The sequence below is a fragment of the Lepidochelys olivacea genome, assembly GCF_965140295.1.
Source record: "Lepidochelys olivacea isolate rLepOli2 genome assembly, chromosome: 1".
Classification (NCBI taxonomy): domain Eukaryota; kingdom Metazoa; phylum Chordata; order Testudines; family Cheloniidae; genus Lepidochelys; species Lepidochelys olivacea.
In genome coordinates this window covers 250337675-250356989 of record NC_140411.1, presented here as the reverse complement: position 1 = coordinate 250356989, position 19315 = coordinate 250337675, and the positions used below count along the sequence as shown (strand labels likewise).

The 19315-nt window shown below is 42.1% G+C and overlaps 1 protein-coding gene across 2 annotated transcripts in view; it reads left to right on the top strand.

Moving 5' to 3' along the window:
• Window positions 1-19315, top strand: part of AKR1D1 (aldo-keto reductase family 1 member D1) — a 54659-nt gene that overhangs the window by 20622 nt on the left and 14722 nt on the right. Inside the window, exons 2-5 of one of the 2 annotated variants that reach the window (XM_084617428.1) lie at window positions 1780-1947; window positions 8093-8209; window positions 13783-13860; window positions 17501-17623. In XM_084617428.1, the coding sequence (XP_084473554.1) occupies window positions 1780-1947; window positions 8093-8209; window positions 13783-13860; window positions 17501-17623 (486 nt within the window). The remainder of the gene's footprint in view (window positions 1-1779; window positions 1948-8092; window positions 8210-13782; window positions 13861-17500; window positions 17624-19315) is intronic. The other variant, XM_084617429.1, reaches the window with a different exon arrangement.

The window sequence follows — 19315 nt, the reverse complement described above, 5'->3', positions numbered from 1 at the left end:
GAGCATGAGCTTTCGTGAGCTACAGCTCACTTCATTGGATGCATACTGTGGAAACTGCAGAAGACATTATATACACACAGAGACCATGAAACAATACCTCCTCCCACCCCACTGTCCTGCTGGTAATAGCTTTTCTAAAGTGATCATCAAGTTGGGCCATTTCCAGCACAAATCCAGGTTTTCTCACCCCCCCCCCCCCCAAACTCACTCTCCTGCTGGTGATAGCCCATCCAAAGTGACCACTCTCTTCACAATGTGTATGATAATCAAGGTGGGCCATTTCCTGCACAAATCCAGGTTCTCTCACTCCCTCACCCCCCTCCAAAAACCACACACACAAACTCACTCTCCTGCTGGTAATAGCTTATCCAAAGTGACCACTCTCCCTACAATGTGCATGATAATCAAGGTGGGCCATTTCCAGCACAAATCCAGGTTTTCTCACCCCACCCCCACCCCCATACACACACAAACTCACTCTCCTGCTGGTAATAGCTTATCTAAAGTGATCATCAAGTTGGGCCATTTCCAGCACAAATCCAGGTTTTCTCACCCTCCGCCCCCCCCCCCCCCGCCACACAAACTCACTCTCCTGCTGGTAATAATCTTAGATGTGGTGATTGTGGTTCTACTTCTGCTTTCCACACTGTACTCTCCCACTAAGTGAACTTCTTGTTTGGTTTGGCTGATGTGCATCTTGAACTCGAAGCTGGTACATGGCAAAGAGCTGAGCTGCTCTGAAACAAACCCAAATTTATTGTTTTTTTTAGGGTGAGTCAGCATGGCTGCTGAAAGGCAACATGAGACCCAAAGTACAGCAAAGGCTTAGCATGTTCTTCATTTGGAGATATCAATCCCATACAGTCTCTCCCTCAGTTTTAATTTCTAGACTGCAGCAGTCAGGACCTTCTTATTAAAAAAAAAAATCAAATGTTCTTAGGCAGACTATGAAGCCACTGCCTACCTGCAATATGCTAATTCAACAGGGCCCAATCCTACTCTCACCCCCATGTAAAATGTAGCAACTCCAATGGTGCTGAGCTGGTGAAAGTGAGGAGGGTCAAGGCAGTGTCCGAATTCCTCTTCCCCATGCCTCAATAAATTGCTAATAAGGTTATTAGCCGCACAGGCAATTTCTGATCTGTTTCAACCGAGCTGTGCTTCAACCAAAAACTTTCCCATGAGGTCTTGTCAAATGACTTCTTATGGGAAAGTGTTGATTTGACAGGAAACTTCACAATGAGGTCATCTTGATCTAAAATGTTTTAGTTTTGCTTTTTGAAAATACTCACTTTCTTTTTCTCCTTTTTTGCCACGGAGTGCATTAAAATAAACCATGTCCCAAGGCTTTTCCACTTTTTACTCCTCTTCCATTTTCTGCTCTAACTCTTCAAAACGTGTCCAAATTTGGAAAAGTAGTAGCAAAAGGAAAAACTAAATTCTGTCTGTCACTTTTCAACCCTTGAAAAGTTAGGGTGGGAGAGGGGTGCACATGGAGAACTTTTTAGCATAATTCTATTACGTTCAGTGGTAGAAAGGGAAAAGGGGGACTTAAAGTCTCCATAAATCTAAATTAATTTCTATTAGGACAGCACAGCAGTTCAGTCCTCGCTTTTTCCCAGGAGCCTAGTATGTGAACAGAGTTGTGTGCGTTGTAGACTAGGAGGTGAAATGTTGACTTGTGCTTCCCACTCATTCAGAATTAGCACCGTCCCATTGCTGCTCAGATGGGCACGAACAAAGTTGTAACCATGTCGACCTTTCTCTTGTCTCCATTAGACTCCCAAAGGTACCTGTGAAGAATCAGTGAAGATTGCCATTGATGCTGGTTACCGCCATATTGATGGGGCCTTTGTGTACTACAACGAGCATGAAGTGGGACAGGCCATCTGGGAGAAGATTGCAGAAGGAAAAGTAAAACGAGAAGAAATCTTCTATTGTGGCAAAGTGAGAAGTTACATCAGGCTACTTACTCTTAGTCCTGTGATTTATGTTTGTGGGTGTTCGGGTGGGCTGGACGTGTAGTACATTTCCTTAATTTCAAGTTAAATCATCCAAACTTTTCAGTACTTTTTCAAACCCAACCTCCTGAGGTTTTGCCCATCGTTAGCCTCTTGGAACTTATACCGTGACTCTTTCTTTGCATTGTACGTGCACATTTTCCACTGCAGGCCTTTTCAAACACCACTGCTTGAATTAATTGTTTTAAAGAGACTTAATGAATTTACAGGGAAGGGAGGGAGTGGGAAAGGACATGAGAGGAAAATCTGGCAACTACATGGGGGGCTTCCAAAAAGAAAAATGCTCCCTATAATTTTAGGTTAAACTTTGACAGTCATCTCATACAGCTGGATTTCCAAGAAACCCTTCATATAAAAGCCAGCTTTTGTTGTGGGATTTATATCTGAAATTCAGTGATCAATGCAGAAAACTGTCTTGTGGTGATGTAGTCTTGCGCTTGATTTCAAGCGGGGAAAGGCTCCTGAGAATGAGTCATGAGCTAGTCAAAGTTTAAAATCTTAAATCTGACACTTTTTAAAGATCTTCCAAAGAAGTAAAATGGAGAACTTTACTTCAAAGTATTGGTAAAGGGATTCAACTTTAACTTTAGGTCATTGGTACAAAAGTGGTACCAGTTCAGTTATGCGTGTAATAAGCTAGCAGGCTCGGGTCAGTTTTTTACAGGCAGATGCTTCATGTTATAAAATCCTCCACCACACTTAACACAGTGCTCCCCACATTTTTCTTTCTCTGTACAGTGAATATTAAATGTGCACCACAAAACACTGGTTAAATAAATATTTCAGATACATAAAGAGTATGCATTCAGTGTTTTGTACTGAACAATTGTAGCTGTTTACTTTCATAACAGCTTCCATTCTAGGAGCTAAGTATTCCACAAACTAGGATTCTGAGCCATAGCTTCAGATGGTTTTAGGGCTTAAGTGAGTTCTCAGAGGTTAGAGAGCAAGTCGGTGGCAAAGCTGTGAACAGACTTCCAGTCCTGTGCTTCAACTAGTCTATGCTAACTGCTTTCTGTCACAGATACAGCTGGGTGGGAAACTGTTTTCCTGTTACAAGGGGGGGAATAAGATTTCAAGTTCTTCCCCAAACTGGGGCAAAGTCAGTCACAAGTTTTTCACTAATCAAAAATCTAAACTCTGGATCAGGTTGGTCAAAGCAGTTTGTATTGAGCACACTCAAAATTTTTCAAGTGATTTCAAACTTCTCGTTTCAAAAATGTCAGAACAGGACCTGACAATTTTGAAATGACTCAATTTTTTAAAATGGGAATTCAGCAAAACTGACCCTTTCTTGCAGGAAGTTTTTGGTTTCAACAAATTGGCATTTCTTGCTGGAAAAACACTTTGCTTCTAGATTTGGGTAGGAAATTTTCAAAGTGTTCTAACACCATCACCTGATCTAACCCCTAGACAGCCTATTAAACGCACTTTGTCAAACCATTGGCAAAACGTCTTGTATTTGTCCTTGAGTCAAAGTTCAGTTGGACAGAGTTTCTCTTTAGGGAGAGTGGAACATGTGGTTCCCAGAAATGAGGTTGTGATCCTGATCCTATTTAGACTGTAGCTTTTTTTGAGAGAGAGAGAGAGAGAGAGAGAGAGGCATTCTGGTTCAAACCTTGGCTGCAATAACATGCAATAACATGCAATATGTGGGAATTCCTCAACTGCAGCTATCTTTCTGTTCTGTTCTCTGGTCACTACTTAACAAAATATACATTTAACCCCAAAGGTTCAGATTAAATCTTTATTTCATCTGTGATTTCCCCTCCCCCCGCCATCACCCCCAAACTCAGATCCTCTTTTTTCCTAAAGCACAAACTGAGCTAATGGCAAATTTGTAGCCTATAATGGCTGACCAACCCTAATTCTTTGCATTATTAGAGATGCAGTGGTTAAGTTCACTAGGCCACTTATTACTACCACATGAGAAAGAGCTATGCTTGTTTCTTACTTGACCCAAACCAGCAAGTACTAGAAATTTCACAGGAGAACCTGGCTTTATTGTGCAATTTCTCAACTGCAGGAGTTCAGGTAAGTCTTTAAATGTTTTGATGATACTAATCTCACACCAGCCCATCAGCAGTGGTTAACAAGACTAGGCTCAGTTGTTCTGGAATAATGACTTTACAAAGTCATACGCTATCTGCCAGCTGAAATCCACATTTGTGCTTGGCTCCTGCTGTTAACATGTTGATCACAGACAAAGCATCCAAAGATTTCAGAGGCTTTCCATCAATTGCCAACAGTCTTTGGCTTATGTACTAAGGCTTTCATGGTTGTCTTTCACCCCAGATATTTTTCTTTTATTAAGCCTAAAAGTAACATTTCCAGGGAATGTGGTGTTCTAGAATGCCACAGCTGCTTTGCAGCTTTCTGATCGTTGATCCACAGATGTAGATAATCACTTTTACAAATTGTGAAAACCAGTTAGGAAACTCGCCTAATATTTTTGGCACCAGTTAAGCTAAGGTAACAGGGTTCACAACCATTGCTACAGCACCTTTCTTTGAAGCCTCTGCAGCTTTTTAAAACTGCTGTATTCATGGCACTTACTCACTGATAGGTCTTTATTCAGGGCTCTCTAAGGCATGTGGGTCTGTTGCAAGATAAAACACATCACCATTACCCCATGGGTAACTGTGTGTCTGCTGAAAATGACTTTGTCCTGAGCTCACCCCCATAGCAACTGCAGGTTTTCCATTAAACATCCTGCAACCTAAAAATGGCCAGCCGCATATTAAAAAGAAAGTTCCAAAATCGAGGCTCTCTACCAAAAAAATGCCCTGCTGCCTATATTCAAAAATTCCCCATCTCGTTTAGGATTGAGAAACACCTTGAATTTCCTCCAAAAGCAGATTTAAGGCTTTGTGCTGTACAAAGCCTAGATACTCTGCTCAACTCAAGCTGCCCCTGTTAACACAGGTGGTTACACTGGCAGGTGGTAGTTAAATTTTGGTGTGGTCTTCACGAATAGCCCTAAATAGAGCAAATTTCAGTTAACCCAGATGGGAGAAGACAGACCTGGAACACTGCTTCAGCAAGGTCTGCCTTCAGGCTAACCAGATGATGGGTATCTTGGGTCACCACTGACACATGGGAATCCAAGAACAGTGATGGTTTAAAAATCATTGACATCTGGGAATAATCCCTCAATGGAGGAAGCAAGCATAATTAGGGACTATATAAATCATGTGGGTGGTTTTAGAAAATTCATGACCATGTAAATGACAAAGTATTGAATTTCACAATTTGCACAGAATGAACTTAACCAGCAAACTTTAGTCAATTTCATTTGTGCCTGTGACTTAAAAAAGAAAAAAAAAAAGACCCATCCATTCTGTTTCCCCGCTAGGTCTTTTTCATACACGCGTGCACAGCACTCAATTCCTCTGCATGTGCACTGCACAGTAAGCTAAGGTAATATTTAAAAGATCCTAGTATGGGGGCATTTTCATGATTTCTGTGCCCCCTATGAAATTGTTATTTACACAATGCCCTAGTTCAGTTTTCACTCTAACCACATCTGCTTCATGCCTATGGAGCATCAATGCAGCATTTATCTTTCAGTGAGGTTCTTACCTTAAACAAAAACTTCCCTAGATCATGCAGAGACTCAGTGGCTCTGGCCACATCAGAAAACCAAAGATTCCGCTCAAACCTACCTAGTCCTTTCTTCATAATATCATTTGATCACATGACATAGCCTCAACATGACAAAACTGACCACAGAAATTGGAAAACTTAAGAAAAATCAGTATATACTAGGGCTGTCAAGCAATTAAAAAATTAATTGCATGATTAATCGCACTATTAAACAATAACAGAATACCATTTATTTAAATTTTTTGGATGTTTTCTACATTTTCAAATATATTGATTTCAATTACAACACAGAATACAAAGTGTACAGTGCTCACTTTTTGTTTTTTTACTTGTAATCAAAAATAAATATAAAGAAATAGTATTTTTCAATTCACCTAATACAAGTACTGTAGTGCAATCTTTGTAATGAAAACTGAACTTACAAATGTAGAATTACGTACAAAAAAAACCTGTTTTATTTTTGAACAATGTAAAATTTTAGAGCCTGCAAGTCCACTCAGTCTATTTTCGTTCAGCCAATTGCTCAAACAAGTTTGTTTACATTTGCAGGAGTCAATGCTGTGCTTCTTGTTTACAATGTCACCTGAAAGTGAGAACAGGCATTCGCATGGCACTGTTGTAGCTGACATCGCAAGATATTTACATGCCAGATGCGGTAAAGATTCATATGTCCCTTCATGCTTCAACCACCATTCCAGGGTACATGCATCCATGCTGATGGTGGGTTCTGCTCGATAACAATCCAAAGCAGTGCAGACCGACGCATGTTCATTTTCATCATCTGAGTCAGATGCCACCAGCAGAAGGTTGATTTTCTTTTTTGGTGGTTCGGGTTCTGTAGTTTCCACTTCGGAATGTTGCTCTTCTAAGACTTCTGAAAGCATGCTCCACACCTCATCCCGCTCAGATTTTGGAAGGCACTTCAGATTCGTAAACCTTGGGTCGAGTGCTGTAGCTATCTTTAGAAATCTCACATTAGAACCTTCTTTGCGTTTTGTCAAATCTGCTGTGAAAGTGTTCTTAAAATGAACAAGTGCTGGGTTATCATCCGAGACTGCTATAATATCAAATATATGGCAGAATGTGGGTAAAACAGAAGAGGAGACATACAATTCTTCCCCCAAGAAGTTCAGTCACAAATTTAATTAACGCATTATTCTTTTAACGAGCATCATCAGCATGGAAGCATGTCCTCTGAATGGTGGCCGACGCATGAAGGGGAATATCAATGTTTAGCACATCTGGCATGTAAATACCTTGCAATGCCAGCTACAAAAGTGTCATGTGAACATCTGTTCTCACTTTCTGGTGACATTGTAAATAAGATGAGGGCAGCATTATCTCCTGTAAATGTAAACACACTTTTTTGTCTTAGCGATTGTCTGAACAAGAAGTAGGACTGAGTGGACTTGTAGGCTCTGAAGTTTTACATTTTGTTTTTGAGTGCAGCTATAAAAAAATCTACCTTTGTAAGTTGCACTTTCACAACAAAGAGATTGCACTACAGTACTTGTATGAGGTGAACTGAAAAATATTTTGTTTATCATTTTTGCAGTGCAAATATTTGTAATAATAATATACACTTTGATTTCAATTACAACACAGAATACAATATATATGAAAATGTAGAAAAACATCCAAAATATTTAATAAATTTCAATTGGTATTCTATTGTTTAACGTGAGATTAAAACTGTGATTAATCACAATTAATTTTTTTAAATCATGATTCATTTTTTTGAGTTAATCACATGAGATAACTGCAATTAATCAACAGCCCTAGTATAAACCAAACTTGATAAATTTGGGGAGTTCATTTTTGTTTCCAAAGTCACTTGCTCAACCCTGAACAGATACTCAGTGATCTCTACTTGAAGCCACAAATCTCTGCAATTTTGTCCATGTGCAGACTTCAGGGCATGAATACAAGTGCACAGCTCAAAAAAAATTTTTTTGTTTGTTTGTAGATCCTCTTGCTAGAGAGGGAAGGGGGAGCCCTCCAGTGGAAATAAGCAAACTTCAGAAGGTTCAGAATCTAGTTGTGGCTTAGATAAGTATTTGAACTATCCTAACCATGAGACACCTCTCTGAAACCTTCCCTTCCCGTTTAGCTAATCCTTTCCAATCACAGGACCCTTGCCAACATCCAGCTAAATTCAGGAAGTAGAAAGTTGTTGTCTACATTTAAGTATGTGGCTGTGTTTAAAATCTAGGTCAGGACAGGTTTAAGTTATGAGTAAAGGTTCTGGTCAGTTCTCTATGCTGATCCATCCTAGGGGGGAAAACGGAGCTTCTCCTTTTGTGTACATAAGTAATCCAATAATGCACTGACTTACATCCTGTGCTAACCCGATGTAGTCTGTAGTACTATCTAAAGGGGAGAAAGGTAGGGAAATCAAGTAACTGAATTTCTATTTATCTCACTAGAACCAAGAGTGTTTTATGTTTTTTGTTCCCCTCCCCTAGTTATGGAATACATGTCACCCACCGGAGCTGGTGCGTCCAACTTTGGAGAAGACACTCAAGATTCTGCGGCTGGATTATGTTGATCTTTATATTATTGAGCTGCCAATGGCATTCAAGGTAAAAAGAAAAGTAGCCCTAATGCTTATCACAATATCTGCCTGCGTGAACCAAGTCCTCTGACTCAAGTAATTCTTCAAACTTACAGACCACTCTTTGTTTAAAAAAGTGGTTCTTTGGTGGCAATGTAATGCTTGACATTCTTTGCATGTGCATATTGCTCTTCATTGAAGAAGACAAAGCACAATAACATCAACTTTGTTAAATGGAGTATCCAGGCCAAATAGAGAGAGCATAAATTGTAAAGTGGAATAAAATGGGCCTTCAGCACTGGTGCTAGGAGAGCTCCTTTAGCTGGGGTCAGAGGGGGGATATTACTCCTGAGGGCACTCTGCACCAAAAAATTACAAATTCTATGCCAAAAAAATTAAAATTCTGTGCATCGTATTTTAAATTTCTGCAAAATTCTGGAAATTTTATTTGTCAAATAAATGTGGAGGCTCCAGCATGGCATTGGGGAGTCCAGATCACTGGCTGCACAGAGGTGGGAAATCACTGTGCAGCTCTTCTCCCCCCTCTCCCGCCCCCCCGCCCTCCCCAGGACACGGACTCAGTGATGAGGCTGCACCCAACCCTGACACAGTGCAAGGACCGCGCCTGCCCCAGAAAAACCCCAGGCCCTGCCCCTCCATGCCAGGTGCACCAGGTATGGGCAGGCAGGCTCAGCAAGGCAGGAACAAAGTGTGGAGGGACTTAGTGTGGAGGGATGCAGGTGCGGGTTGAGAGAGTTCTGTGTGGGGCAATCTGGGTGTGAGTGACTCAGTCGGGGATCTGGGTGCAGAAGGGATCTGGATGCACTGTGGTTTGTTGGGGTTTTTTGGGTGCAATGGTAATGGAACTCTGCAGAGGGTCCAGGTGAAGGTGGTTGGGCCTCAGCTGGGGGGATGGGTGTCTGGGTGTGAGGGGGATAGGGCTCAGTTGGGGGTCCAGATGCTGGAGGAGTGGGACTCAGTGGGGTGGGGATCCAGGTGCAACTGGCTGGGGCTTGGTGGGGTGGGTATCCAGATGCGGGTAGCTCGGGGTTGTCCAAGTGCAGGGGGAATGGGGCTCATCAGTGGGGTTCTGAGTGCGGGGTGGGGTGAGGGTCTGGGTATGAGGGGTCTGGATGCATGGGGGTTGGGTGGATGGGGGAGCAGCTCCCTTTACAGGGATCCCTCCCCCCGCAGCTGAGGAGCAATGGGTGCAGTAAGGGGGAAAGTTTGCAGAGCTTCCTGTAGCTGGGGGACAAATCTAGGGGTGGGTCTGACCCGGCCCTAGATGCTGTGCAGGGGAAGAGGAAGTCCTGTCTTCTCCAGCCCAGCCCAGCCATGCCTAGACTACCACCTGAGCCCGGTGCAGACTAGGAGCCACCAGCCTGGTCTTCCCCAGTCCTGCCTTCTGCCCCACAGTGATTTACGTCTTTGCCGGCTGCCCTGGGCACCCGAAACATACTGCTGGGGAGAGTCACATGACCATTCTAGTGGCTTCCCTTTGCTTCCCCATCAGGAAGTCATTTTTCTGCGGGGAAGCAAAGAAATCTGCAGGGGACAGAATTCCCTCAGGAGTAGGATATAGAAGTCTGTAATAGCCTATGAAGCCATTTAGGAGCCTAGTGCACTATCCCCATTTTCCAGATAGAGCATGGGCTGGGTCATAGAGTCCAATTCCCTGCTATTAAAGGCAACCACATTGTTTAACCCCTTTTGTAAGTTCCATCTTAAAACCACTTAAGTTTCTTGTCCCCTGTTGGAAGGTTGTTCTAGAATCAAACTCCTCTGATGGTTGGAAACCTTTTTAATTTCCAATCTAAATTCATTTATGGCCAGATGGGAAGATTAACAGGAGTTAAGTGACTTACAAGGCAACACTGAATTAGTGGTAAAATTAGGGAATAAAACCGTTCTGACTCCCAGCTTTGTTCCAACCACTAGAGAGTCTCCATAGTATTTAAAGATATTGTGCAAACCATTTTCACAAAATCTTGCATATCTGCTTGTTTGTGGCAGTCAGCTAGACAGACAGCTTTAGGAGGACAGACCTAGCATCTAAACTTGGGTTCTCTGAGGCAGAAATTTAAACAATCATGACTTCTTGTTCCCTCATTCTGGGGATCACTGGTGTTTGAGGAACTGGTATAATTTCTTGCAGTGTTGCCAACTCTTGCAATTTTATGACCACTCTCATGAGATTTGGTGCTTTTTTCTTGAAGCCCCAGCTCTTAAACAATCTCAGGGGCTGGGAGGATTATAAAAGGAGATCACTAGCCCTCATGGTTTCAGAGAGAAAGTTGAAAACACAATGCAAGTGCTCCTCAGAGGCTTAAACCGGAAGGCAAATATAAAAAACCCAAACAGAACTAAGGCATTCATAATTTGAGGGGGGATGGGGAGGCTGGATCACTTTTAAATGCTCTGAGTGGACAATACTGCTTCCACCAAGAAAGGAATCTACCTGAGTCTTTTGTTTCCTGACAACTCTCAAAGCTCATGCCTTCCTGTGACTGGTGCATTCAAATGCCAGTACCTCTAGAGATCAGAAACCAACACATGGAACTCACTCAGAGGCCCTACATTCCCTTCGCTCCTATAGAAGTGGCATCCTGTTCCTTACACAAGAGTAATTGGCCTCAGATGTTAAGGATTATGTAAAGCAAGCTCTAGTATGGAACCCTTTTAGGTGCACTTTAGAAAATAGTTCCCACCATCTGGAATTTCCGGTTTCCTTTTACTCCTGTTGCTTTCCTCCCATAGTTCATTCTCCCATATGGTGAAGGTCAGTGTCCCACAAAATAAAGATATTGACAGCTGCCTTTTAATAAATCTACTTCTGATTCCCTAAATCCTGCACCAAGATGCTCTCAGTTGCAGTCCTGAAGCTCCACTCATGCATCCCTTTGGGGAGGGGAAAAATCCCTTTCTTTCTAATACAATATGCAGTGAAGTATGGAGCAATGTCTGGACCAAAATCTGGGAAGCATCTCTTGGAACTGGAACAGTTGTTTCTGCAAAAACTACACACAAGGCAGGATTTGTTGGGACAGCTTTCCAGCGCTCCCCATCTGCAACAGCTATTGTTGGGCTAGGTGCTGTTTAATCTCCCTAAAGCGTCTTCAAATTTAAGTTTAAATTTGTGTGTTAATAGTACTCTATCAATTGGCACACAGATTTGTGTATTTTGTATAGTAACAGTTGTGCCAGCACACATTTGCCACAGAAAGTGGCATCACATTACAAAAAACTCATATTTTGCCCCAGACAGAGGCTTGCTAGTTGAAGGAGACTTCCTTTCTTGCAGCCAAAAAATCTTACCTGCAAAATGAGCCTTTCATGAATATGTGAAAATATTGATGCTTGAGGCAAAATCCACAAACATGCCTCTTGTAAAATTGTAAACTCATCTCTTTACTGATTTTACTGATGCAAACTTTTTTCATATAGCTCTTTGGGAGGACTTTGTTCTGAGAGTAAAACAAAAAAATTCACTCTGGAAGAGTTCTGAATATATCCAGAAAGGCTTGATATGTGGATTCTTCTAGTGTCTCCCATCACCATTATATCTGAATGCATCCCAAGAGAAAATAGATAGGTACATTGGCTGATTTTGATTAACTTCCTGCCTTCTTCCCCAGATGCAGTAGTGGCTAGGAATTGTTAAATAGCCATTTCTCTCTACCTTTCTTTTTTATTGCCAAGTTAAAGTGGGTTTGACCCTTAGCTCTGAAGGCAGTGAGATCTCGAGACCTTATTTCTTCTGGAAATGAGTGGGCGGGTCTATTTAAGATGGACAAATTGTAGGTGGAAAAAAGCATTTCTTGTACTCATGGGAAGAAGTCTCTGAAGGTCTAGTAACCACAATTGCTTCATTTTCCAAACTGTCTGCCTCTTCCCATCAGCATTGCCTCCATCTTGTCTGGTTCATATTCAGCCAGATCTTTCATCTAGATGCTTTCTCTGGAATGCAGGTAGCTGTGAGATGGTCCTATTTGCATCAATGATCAAGGGAATGTAGAGAGGAGTACCATCTGCCTACTATGGGTTTTTCAGACACTGGCATCTTAACTTCCTACAGCAGCTCCATGTAGATGTTGTTATAAAGGATGTTATAAACCTTGTGGAAATGCACAGGAGGGCACTCTGGATCTTGCTGTTTCTTTGAGCCTTTCTTTTTCTTTGCTGTCTAGAATATTAATACTAGGAGCAAAGGAATTTGGAGGTGATCCCAAGTTAAACATTCCCTTTCTATCTAATGAGAGATGGCCCTAAAACCAAACTCCTGGATCCAGATCCAACCCATAAACTCTGAGTTGGCTGGAAGTCCACACCTGCTTTGCAACAACCCTTACCTTTGTAATGATCCCTATAGAAGACGCCAAATTTTGGAGTAGGATGTTGCAGAATCCTGAAAAGTTTTGGCTAGGATCCCATGTTCATAAAGAACTCCAAACCCCTCTCTACTCTTCTCTCGCTCTCACCCAATTTAAGATGGAAAAGACCTAAATGCCATCTTACTTTTTCCTGACAGTGCAAGGTTCTTCTAATAAGACATAGTAAGAATTAATAATAGTAATAGGCCTGTCTCTTGGGCCTTGCTTTAAGGAATGGTCTCATTTTTGAGGCAAAAAAACCTACACTTAACTCCACTTCATGCTCCAATCTCTGAAATGTGAGGATGCTTTGTTGTACTAAGGTTCATTTTCACCCTAAAATGTCTTGCAGTTGCATGTGTTGAATGTGGTGGCGCCAGTCACTGAGCACATTAGTCACAGCTGCGTATTCCTGAGGAATTACCCTGTCGACACGTCACCCCGCACTTTTTGAACTATGGCCATCTGAAGTCAGATCAGCTACCAGACACCACAAAAGGCATTTAAGGAAACAAAGTGAAACTAATATCCGATGAATGATTGACATTTTAAAATATACTGCCTGTAGTAGCAACAAATTGATCAGCAAATGAGAGAAAGTGGTGCACTTATGTACCAGGCCTACGGATGCTTGCAAGCATCCTTAAAGTGCTCTCTGGGGTATCAAGGGAGATAGGAGAACTTGGGGCATGATCCTGAAAGATTCTTGGCACATCCTGCCAGGTGTCCAATGCATACAACTCTCATTAGCATCACTGGGAGTTGGTCCTGCAAGATTGTCTTGCAATATCAGATGTTTAACTTGCATTGCTCTTCAGTGTCCCTGAATGGTAAATAGCACAAGCAAGCAGCATTGGAGGGGAATTGGGCTTTTGCAATAGTCTAGCCATGTGGAAATGTTTGGCTGCCACAATGGAATATCTGGGAAATAGGCGATTAGACTCCGGAAAGCCATCCCCTCTTGCAACCTCCAGGATCATGGCACAAATCAAATGGAACTTTTTACTGCATAGCCATATGAGGGGAATATTTCAGGAAGTGCACTTAATGATTATAGCATCAAAGTGCTGGTAGATGAAGGGAGGATGTGGCAAGCGCAATATGAATAACCTTTTGAACTTGGTGTGTTTAGAAAGCCTCTGGATTTTTGTCCACTGATAAATGTAGAGAGTATGTGTAAAACCTCCGTTCTGAGTAGTGGAAGCTGAAAACTATGACTTTGTTCTTTCAGCCTGGAGATGCAATCTACCCGAGAGATGAAAATGGAAAATATATCTACCATGAGACAAACTTATGTGCTACTTGGGAGGTACGCAGTTGTAACATTCCTATGCATTTAAACGCCATCACATCTGGGAAAGTGGCTCCTCTGCACTCTGGCTGAGGAACCTTGACAAGGCAATGTAGGTAAACTTGCATTTCCACTGACCGTGCTACTGACTCCCTGGATAAAGGGACTTCTGTGTGCAGGGGTGTCTCATTCCACCAGCATTAAGCAGACTCTGAGGGTACAGCTATGCAGCAAATGAAGGTGTGACTAGCGCAGACAGGCGCGCCTGTGATAGCTTTAATCTAGCTCATACAGATAACAAAAGTGAAGATGTCAGCTTGGGCTAGCAGCCCAGTATGAGCCTGCTGAGGACTATGGGTGGCTGTCTTGGGCTGCTAGCCAATGCCAACATGTCTTTACTACCAGCAAAAAGAAAGCTAGCACATATGCCAACACGTGCTAAAATCACACTTTGCATCCAATGAAGTGAGCTGTAGCCCACGAAAGCTTTGCTCAAATAAATTGGTTAGTCGCTAAAGTGCCACGTACTCCTTTTCTTTTTGCAAATACAGACTAACATGGCTGCTACTCTGAAACTGACTTTATTTACATGTAGATGTATCCAAAAATGTTTTTAGAAATGCCTTTTCACACTCCCTGATCAAGACATTGCACTTGTCTTGGATTAGTTGGGGCTTCTGGAACTGTTCGACTAGTTTGTTGTGGGCTCTCAGAGACCACCACGTTCATTGCAGTTGTAGCCTTTCAAGTCTTACTACTTTCAAAGAGATGGAGGAGATAGTGGTCCTTGGTAACATATGACTAGCTCCTTCTTGGTAACAGAAGATGTAGTTTCAAGGTAGGATAGAAAATTATGTTGCCTCACAAAAAATAACTCTCCCTCTGTTCTGGGGTATAAGTTACCATAAGGGTATTCAACATTTCTTTTAATTACGAGGACTTTAGAACAGTGGCTCTCAACCTTTCCAGACTACTGTACACCTTTCAGTAGTTTCACCTCACTTAAACTACTTGCTTACAAAATCAGACAAAAATACAGAATTGTCACAGCACACTATTATGGAAAAATTGCTTACTTTCTCATTTTTACCATATAATAAATCAATTGGAATATAAATATTGTACTTACATTTCAGTGTATAGTATATAGAGCAGTATTAAGTCATTGTATGTATGAAATTTTAGTTTGTACTGACTTGGCTACTGCTTTTTATGTAACTACACTGTAAAACTAGGCAAATATGTAGATGAGTTGCTGTACCCCCTGGAAGACCTCTGCGTACCCTCCGGGGTATGCATACCCCTGGTTGAGAACCACTGCTTTAGAGGGTAGTAGAACTGCATAGAGGTGCTGAATTCTGAATTGTCAATGGGCTGTGCCTTTCAAGGTTCCCACCTTTTAAATATCTCAAACCTGCCCTTACTTAGAAGTAGAAACTTTGGTTCAAGTAAAGGGGACAGGGCAATATACAACCCATCCTTAGTCACATCTAGACACCACACTTTTTTTCTTACACCACAGGTAAAAGGGAGTCTGGATCTCAGTCTAGTCCTCACTTTTGCACATCCTATAACATGATTTTGGAAATTAATTGATCTTTAAATATTCATGGTAAATAGGCCCAATGGCCTGTGATGGGATGTTAGATGGGGTGGGATCTGAGTTACTACAGAGAATTCTTCTTGGGTATCTGGCTGGTGAATCTTGCCCATATGCTCAGGGTTTAGCTGATCGCCATATTTGGGGTCGGGAAGGAATTTTCCTCCAGGGCAGATTGGAAGAGGCCCTGGAGGTTTTTCACCTTCCTCTGTAGCATGGGGCACGGGTCACTTGCTGGAGGATTCTCTGCTCCTTGAAGTCTTTAAACCACGATTTGAGGACTTCAATAGCTCAGACATAGGTGACAGGTTTTTCACAGGAGTGGGTGAGTGAGATTCTGTGACCTGCGTTGTGCAGGAGGTCAGAGTAGATGATCATAATGGTCCCTTCTGACCTTAGTATCTATGAATCTATGAATAAGCCATGTGGCTTTTAACAATTTACTCAGCACAAGCAGCCATCTCTCCTCAAGAGACGGAAATAGCCCAGGGTGCTACATGTCCAAATTGAATCTACACTGGCAAAAGTTGCATAGTGATGCCCTGCACTGGCTTAGCATGAGCTGCTGTTGGTCAAGATTTGGACACAATGGCAAAATTCTGAGGTGGGCTCCCAGGGCTGGAATAAGAGAGGGGGTGCTTCCATGGAACACAGTTGTGTGGGTAACTTCCAGAATAGCTGCTCACGATATGCTTGGCCTGAGCCCGTGCTGTTAGTTCCTCAGATTCACAAGTCAAATTCACTTAAACATGAAAGAAAAACATCTGTCAAACTTTCTCTGTTCAGTCCCTGCAGCTTGTTACCCTCAATCTGTTTCTTATTGTAAGGCTCTAGTGTAACATGACAGCCTCAGTAACAATAGGCAGGAAAAACCCAGCTGCTGCCGCTGAGAAGGGGTCATCGCTGCCTGTAAATATTAGGATCAGTCTATATACAGCCAGCTAAACTCCTCCCTGGAGTAATTTAATTGTTTCAGTGTGGCTTCAGCAGCCAGGATTGTGGCTATTCTTGTTGCCTCACTGTTGAATGATGAAAATCATATGACAAGAAGAGGCCAGCCAGAGGCCATAAAATAAATGGAGCCTTTTGCTTCCCTAATTCCCCTATTCATTTAAATCAGAAAAGGATAATAAAACTGACAAGCAGGACATTCAGTACCCAGATGTTGGAGACAAGAGTAGAGTCTACTGTAACTCTGCTTCATTGCACCACTGAATAGCCACTGCATTCATCAGAGGGGTTTTGGGAGAGAGGAGTATCTCTAAGTAAAGATACTCTTCTCCTGTTAATGAAGCATGGCATCAACTAAAAGCAGAGTATCAGAGGATACTTAATGAAGGAATTATTGTATGTTTACCTTGTTTGTATAAGCTTCCTTAACTGCATAGCTATATTGGTTTGAAATGCAAATCCTGTATTCCTCTCAGCCCCATCTTCTCCTCCCGCTTCATTTTGCAATGAAGTCTTAATGCTGATTTTTGTGATGCACAATTTCATGGCAACACTTTGGCATAAAATTATGACTTAACTGTAGACTCTGGCAGGAGGAGAGCCTGGACTAACACTTGCACAGCTGAAATAATAGCTGGGGTAATTCAGAAAGTGACAGGGAAGAGAAGCTATCTCTTGTTCAGATGTTGTCTCCCTTTCCCCACCCCTAAAGCTGGAGCAGTGTGGCAGTCCCTCTAAAATTTGAAATAAAACTCTGGAAATGAACATGTGAAATGTATAAGTGCTGTATCTCAAATGTTTCTTCTGATTTGCTCTGCTTCCTGGGAAAATTCTACCCTAGTATGAAGTAACATTGAAATCTGAGGTGCCTTGGTTTGGTCTTCTGAAAATCTATGGCTGCATGAGAATTGAGTTTAGAATAGGAACAAAGCATCAACAGGAGTGCTAGTCCCTCCAAAGTAAAGGCCTTTCCTGTAAAGCATGCACACTTAACTCTCTAGACAGAGTCCCGAGTAAAGTATATTTCACCTAGCTAATAATGCTTACTTTCCTCCGCTGGAAGGTTTCTATTGAGGCTTTCTTAGCTCCCCGTTGCTATCTTTGCAGGCTTTGGAAGCATGTAAAGATGCCGGCTTGGCAAAATCTATTGGAGTGTCCAACTTCAACCGCAGGCAGCTGGAAATGATTCTGAATAAGCCAGGGCTCAAGCACAAACCTGTCAGCAATCAGGTATGATCCTAAGCAGAACCCTAACTCTACCTGAAACTGGCACTGTGGTACGGTGCTCAGAGGGACTACAAATACTTCTGCACAGATGACCTACTGCAGGTAGTAAGCTATCCACCATACCGCCAAACATTGAAAGCCAAACTTTCCTTCTTAAGAGTGAGCATGACTGATTTTTCACTCTACACTCAATATAAATATCCAAATTTGCTGGGAACATCCATTTCCTTCCAGATCCCTCTCCAGTGCTTGAAAACCTGAGTTTGTCCCATGGTGTATGAGTTTTAAGGGCTGTATGAATCCTTGTCACTGCAGACATGATCAAAAGGATTCAGCCATGTACTCAAGTGATCCAAGAAAGTTCCCAACAGGCTAACCAGCCATCAGTTACCTCATTTAAAACAATTAGAGCCCAGCCCTATAGCATATGGGATATTGTGCTTTATGTGTCTGCTATAAGGAACGATCTCTAAGAAACTACAACAAGCCAAGAATCTAAGGCACTCTTTTCTATGTCCTTTCCACAGGTAATTCTGTGGAGGTACTAGACCAAAGAACTAACTTAGCAATAAGACCATGTCATGCCATCAGCTTAAGCTAAACTTGCCACTGAAGTCAATGGTCAAGTCTAAGTAAAATCATGACAACGGGGTCCACAACCATTTATTTCTAAGTAGCTGGTCTGGATACAAGTCATTAGCATCTGGTGGTGGTTAGGGTGGCTTCTGATTTGGAGCTGGAGAGATGGTGTTAGAGATGTCCAGTGACTGATATCGTGATTAGTGCTAATAGATATCCTTGTTAGCAGCATCAGAAGAGAGGCCAAAGATTGTATGGGAAAAAGAGGAAACTATCCTTTCACCCTCTGAAGTTGGCCTTGGAGGGACACTGACAAGGTAGTATTGGGGAAGTCTGCCACTGTCCTTGTACCTGTTCTTTGGCTACGCAGGAGTTTCCTTGCCTCTGTGGCTGTCATTCTAATACTTTTTCCCACCACCAGCATTAAAGATCAAGTTATCAAACAAGCACTAAACACCATAACTGCTTCTGGCTGGATTGTCTGACTCCATTTCCCCCCCCTCCAAGAGTACATCAATACTACCCTCTGTCTGGGCCTAATGAAGATGCAAGGAAGAAGGTTCTGATTTAAAAAAAAAAAGCAATTCTTAGGGGTTTGTATCAACTTCAGGAACTTATTATAAGAGCAAGCTGCTTGTATACCTCAGGAATGGATCTCCGAGAAATTTGAACACATAGCCAGAAAAACTCACTGTGGGTGATAGTACAGAATAGCTGCAGCCTGGAAAGGCAGAGGTTTGCAGCAGTCCATACAAAAAAATGTGGGTTTTATTTATTTATTTCCCTCAATTTTCTGCTGATGGCATAAGCTGTCACCAACTTTCTGGAGGGAAACTAAGATGGAAGCAGCCATCATTCTGGCTACAAAGAGAAGAGAAAAATACAATCATCAGGTAGCCAAGATGCTCCTGCCTCCTGGCATAGATCTCTATTCAGATGGCTATACATAAGTGTTGGGCAGAACATAAAGGCTGGTGAGTCAGGTCAACAGTTACCCTCATGCTCCCAATCTCTCTTCCATATCTTGTTTGCCATCTATCCACTGGGGAGAAGGCAAATTTCCCCCCATGTAATTACAATCATGAATTGCAAAGGTGTTAAACGGTCTGAATTGTT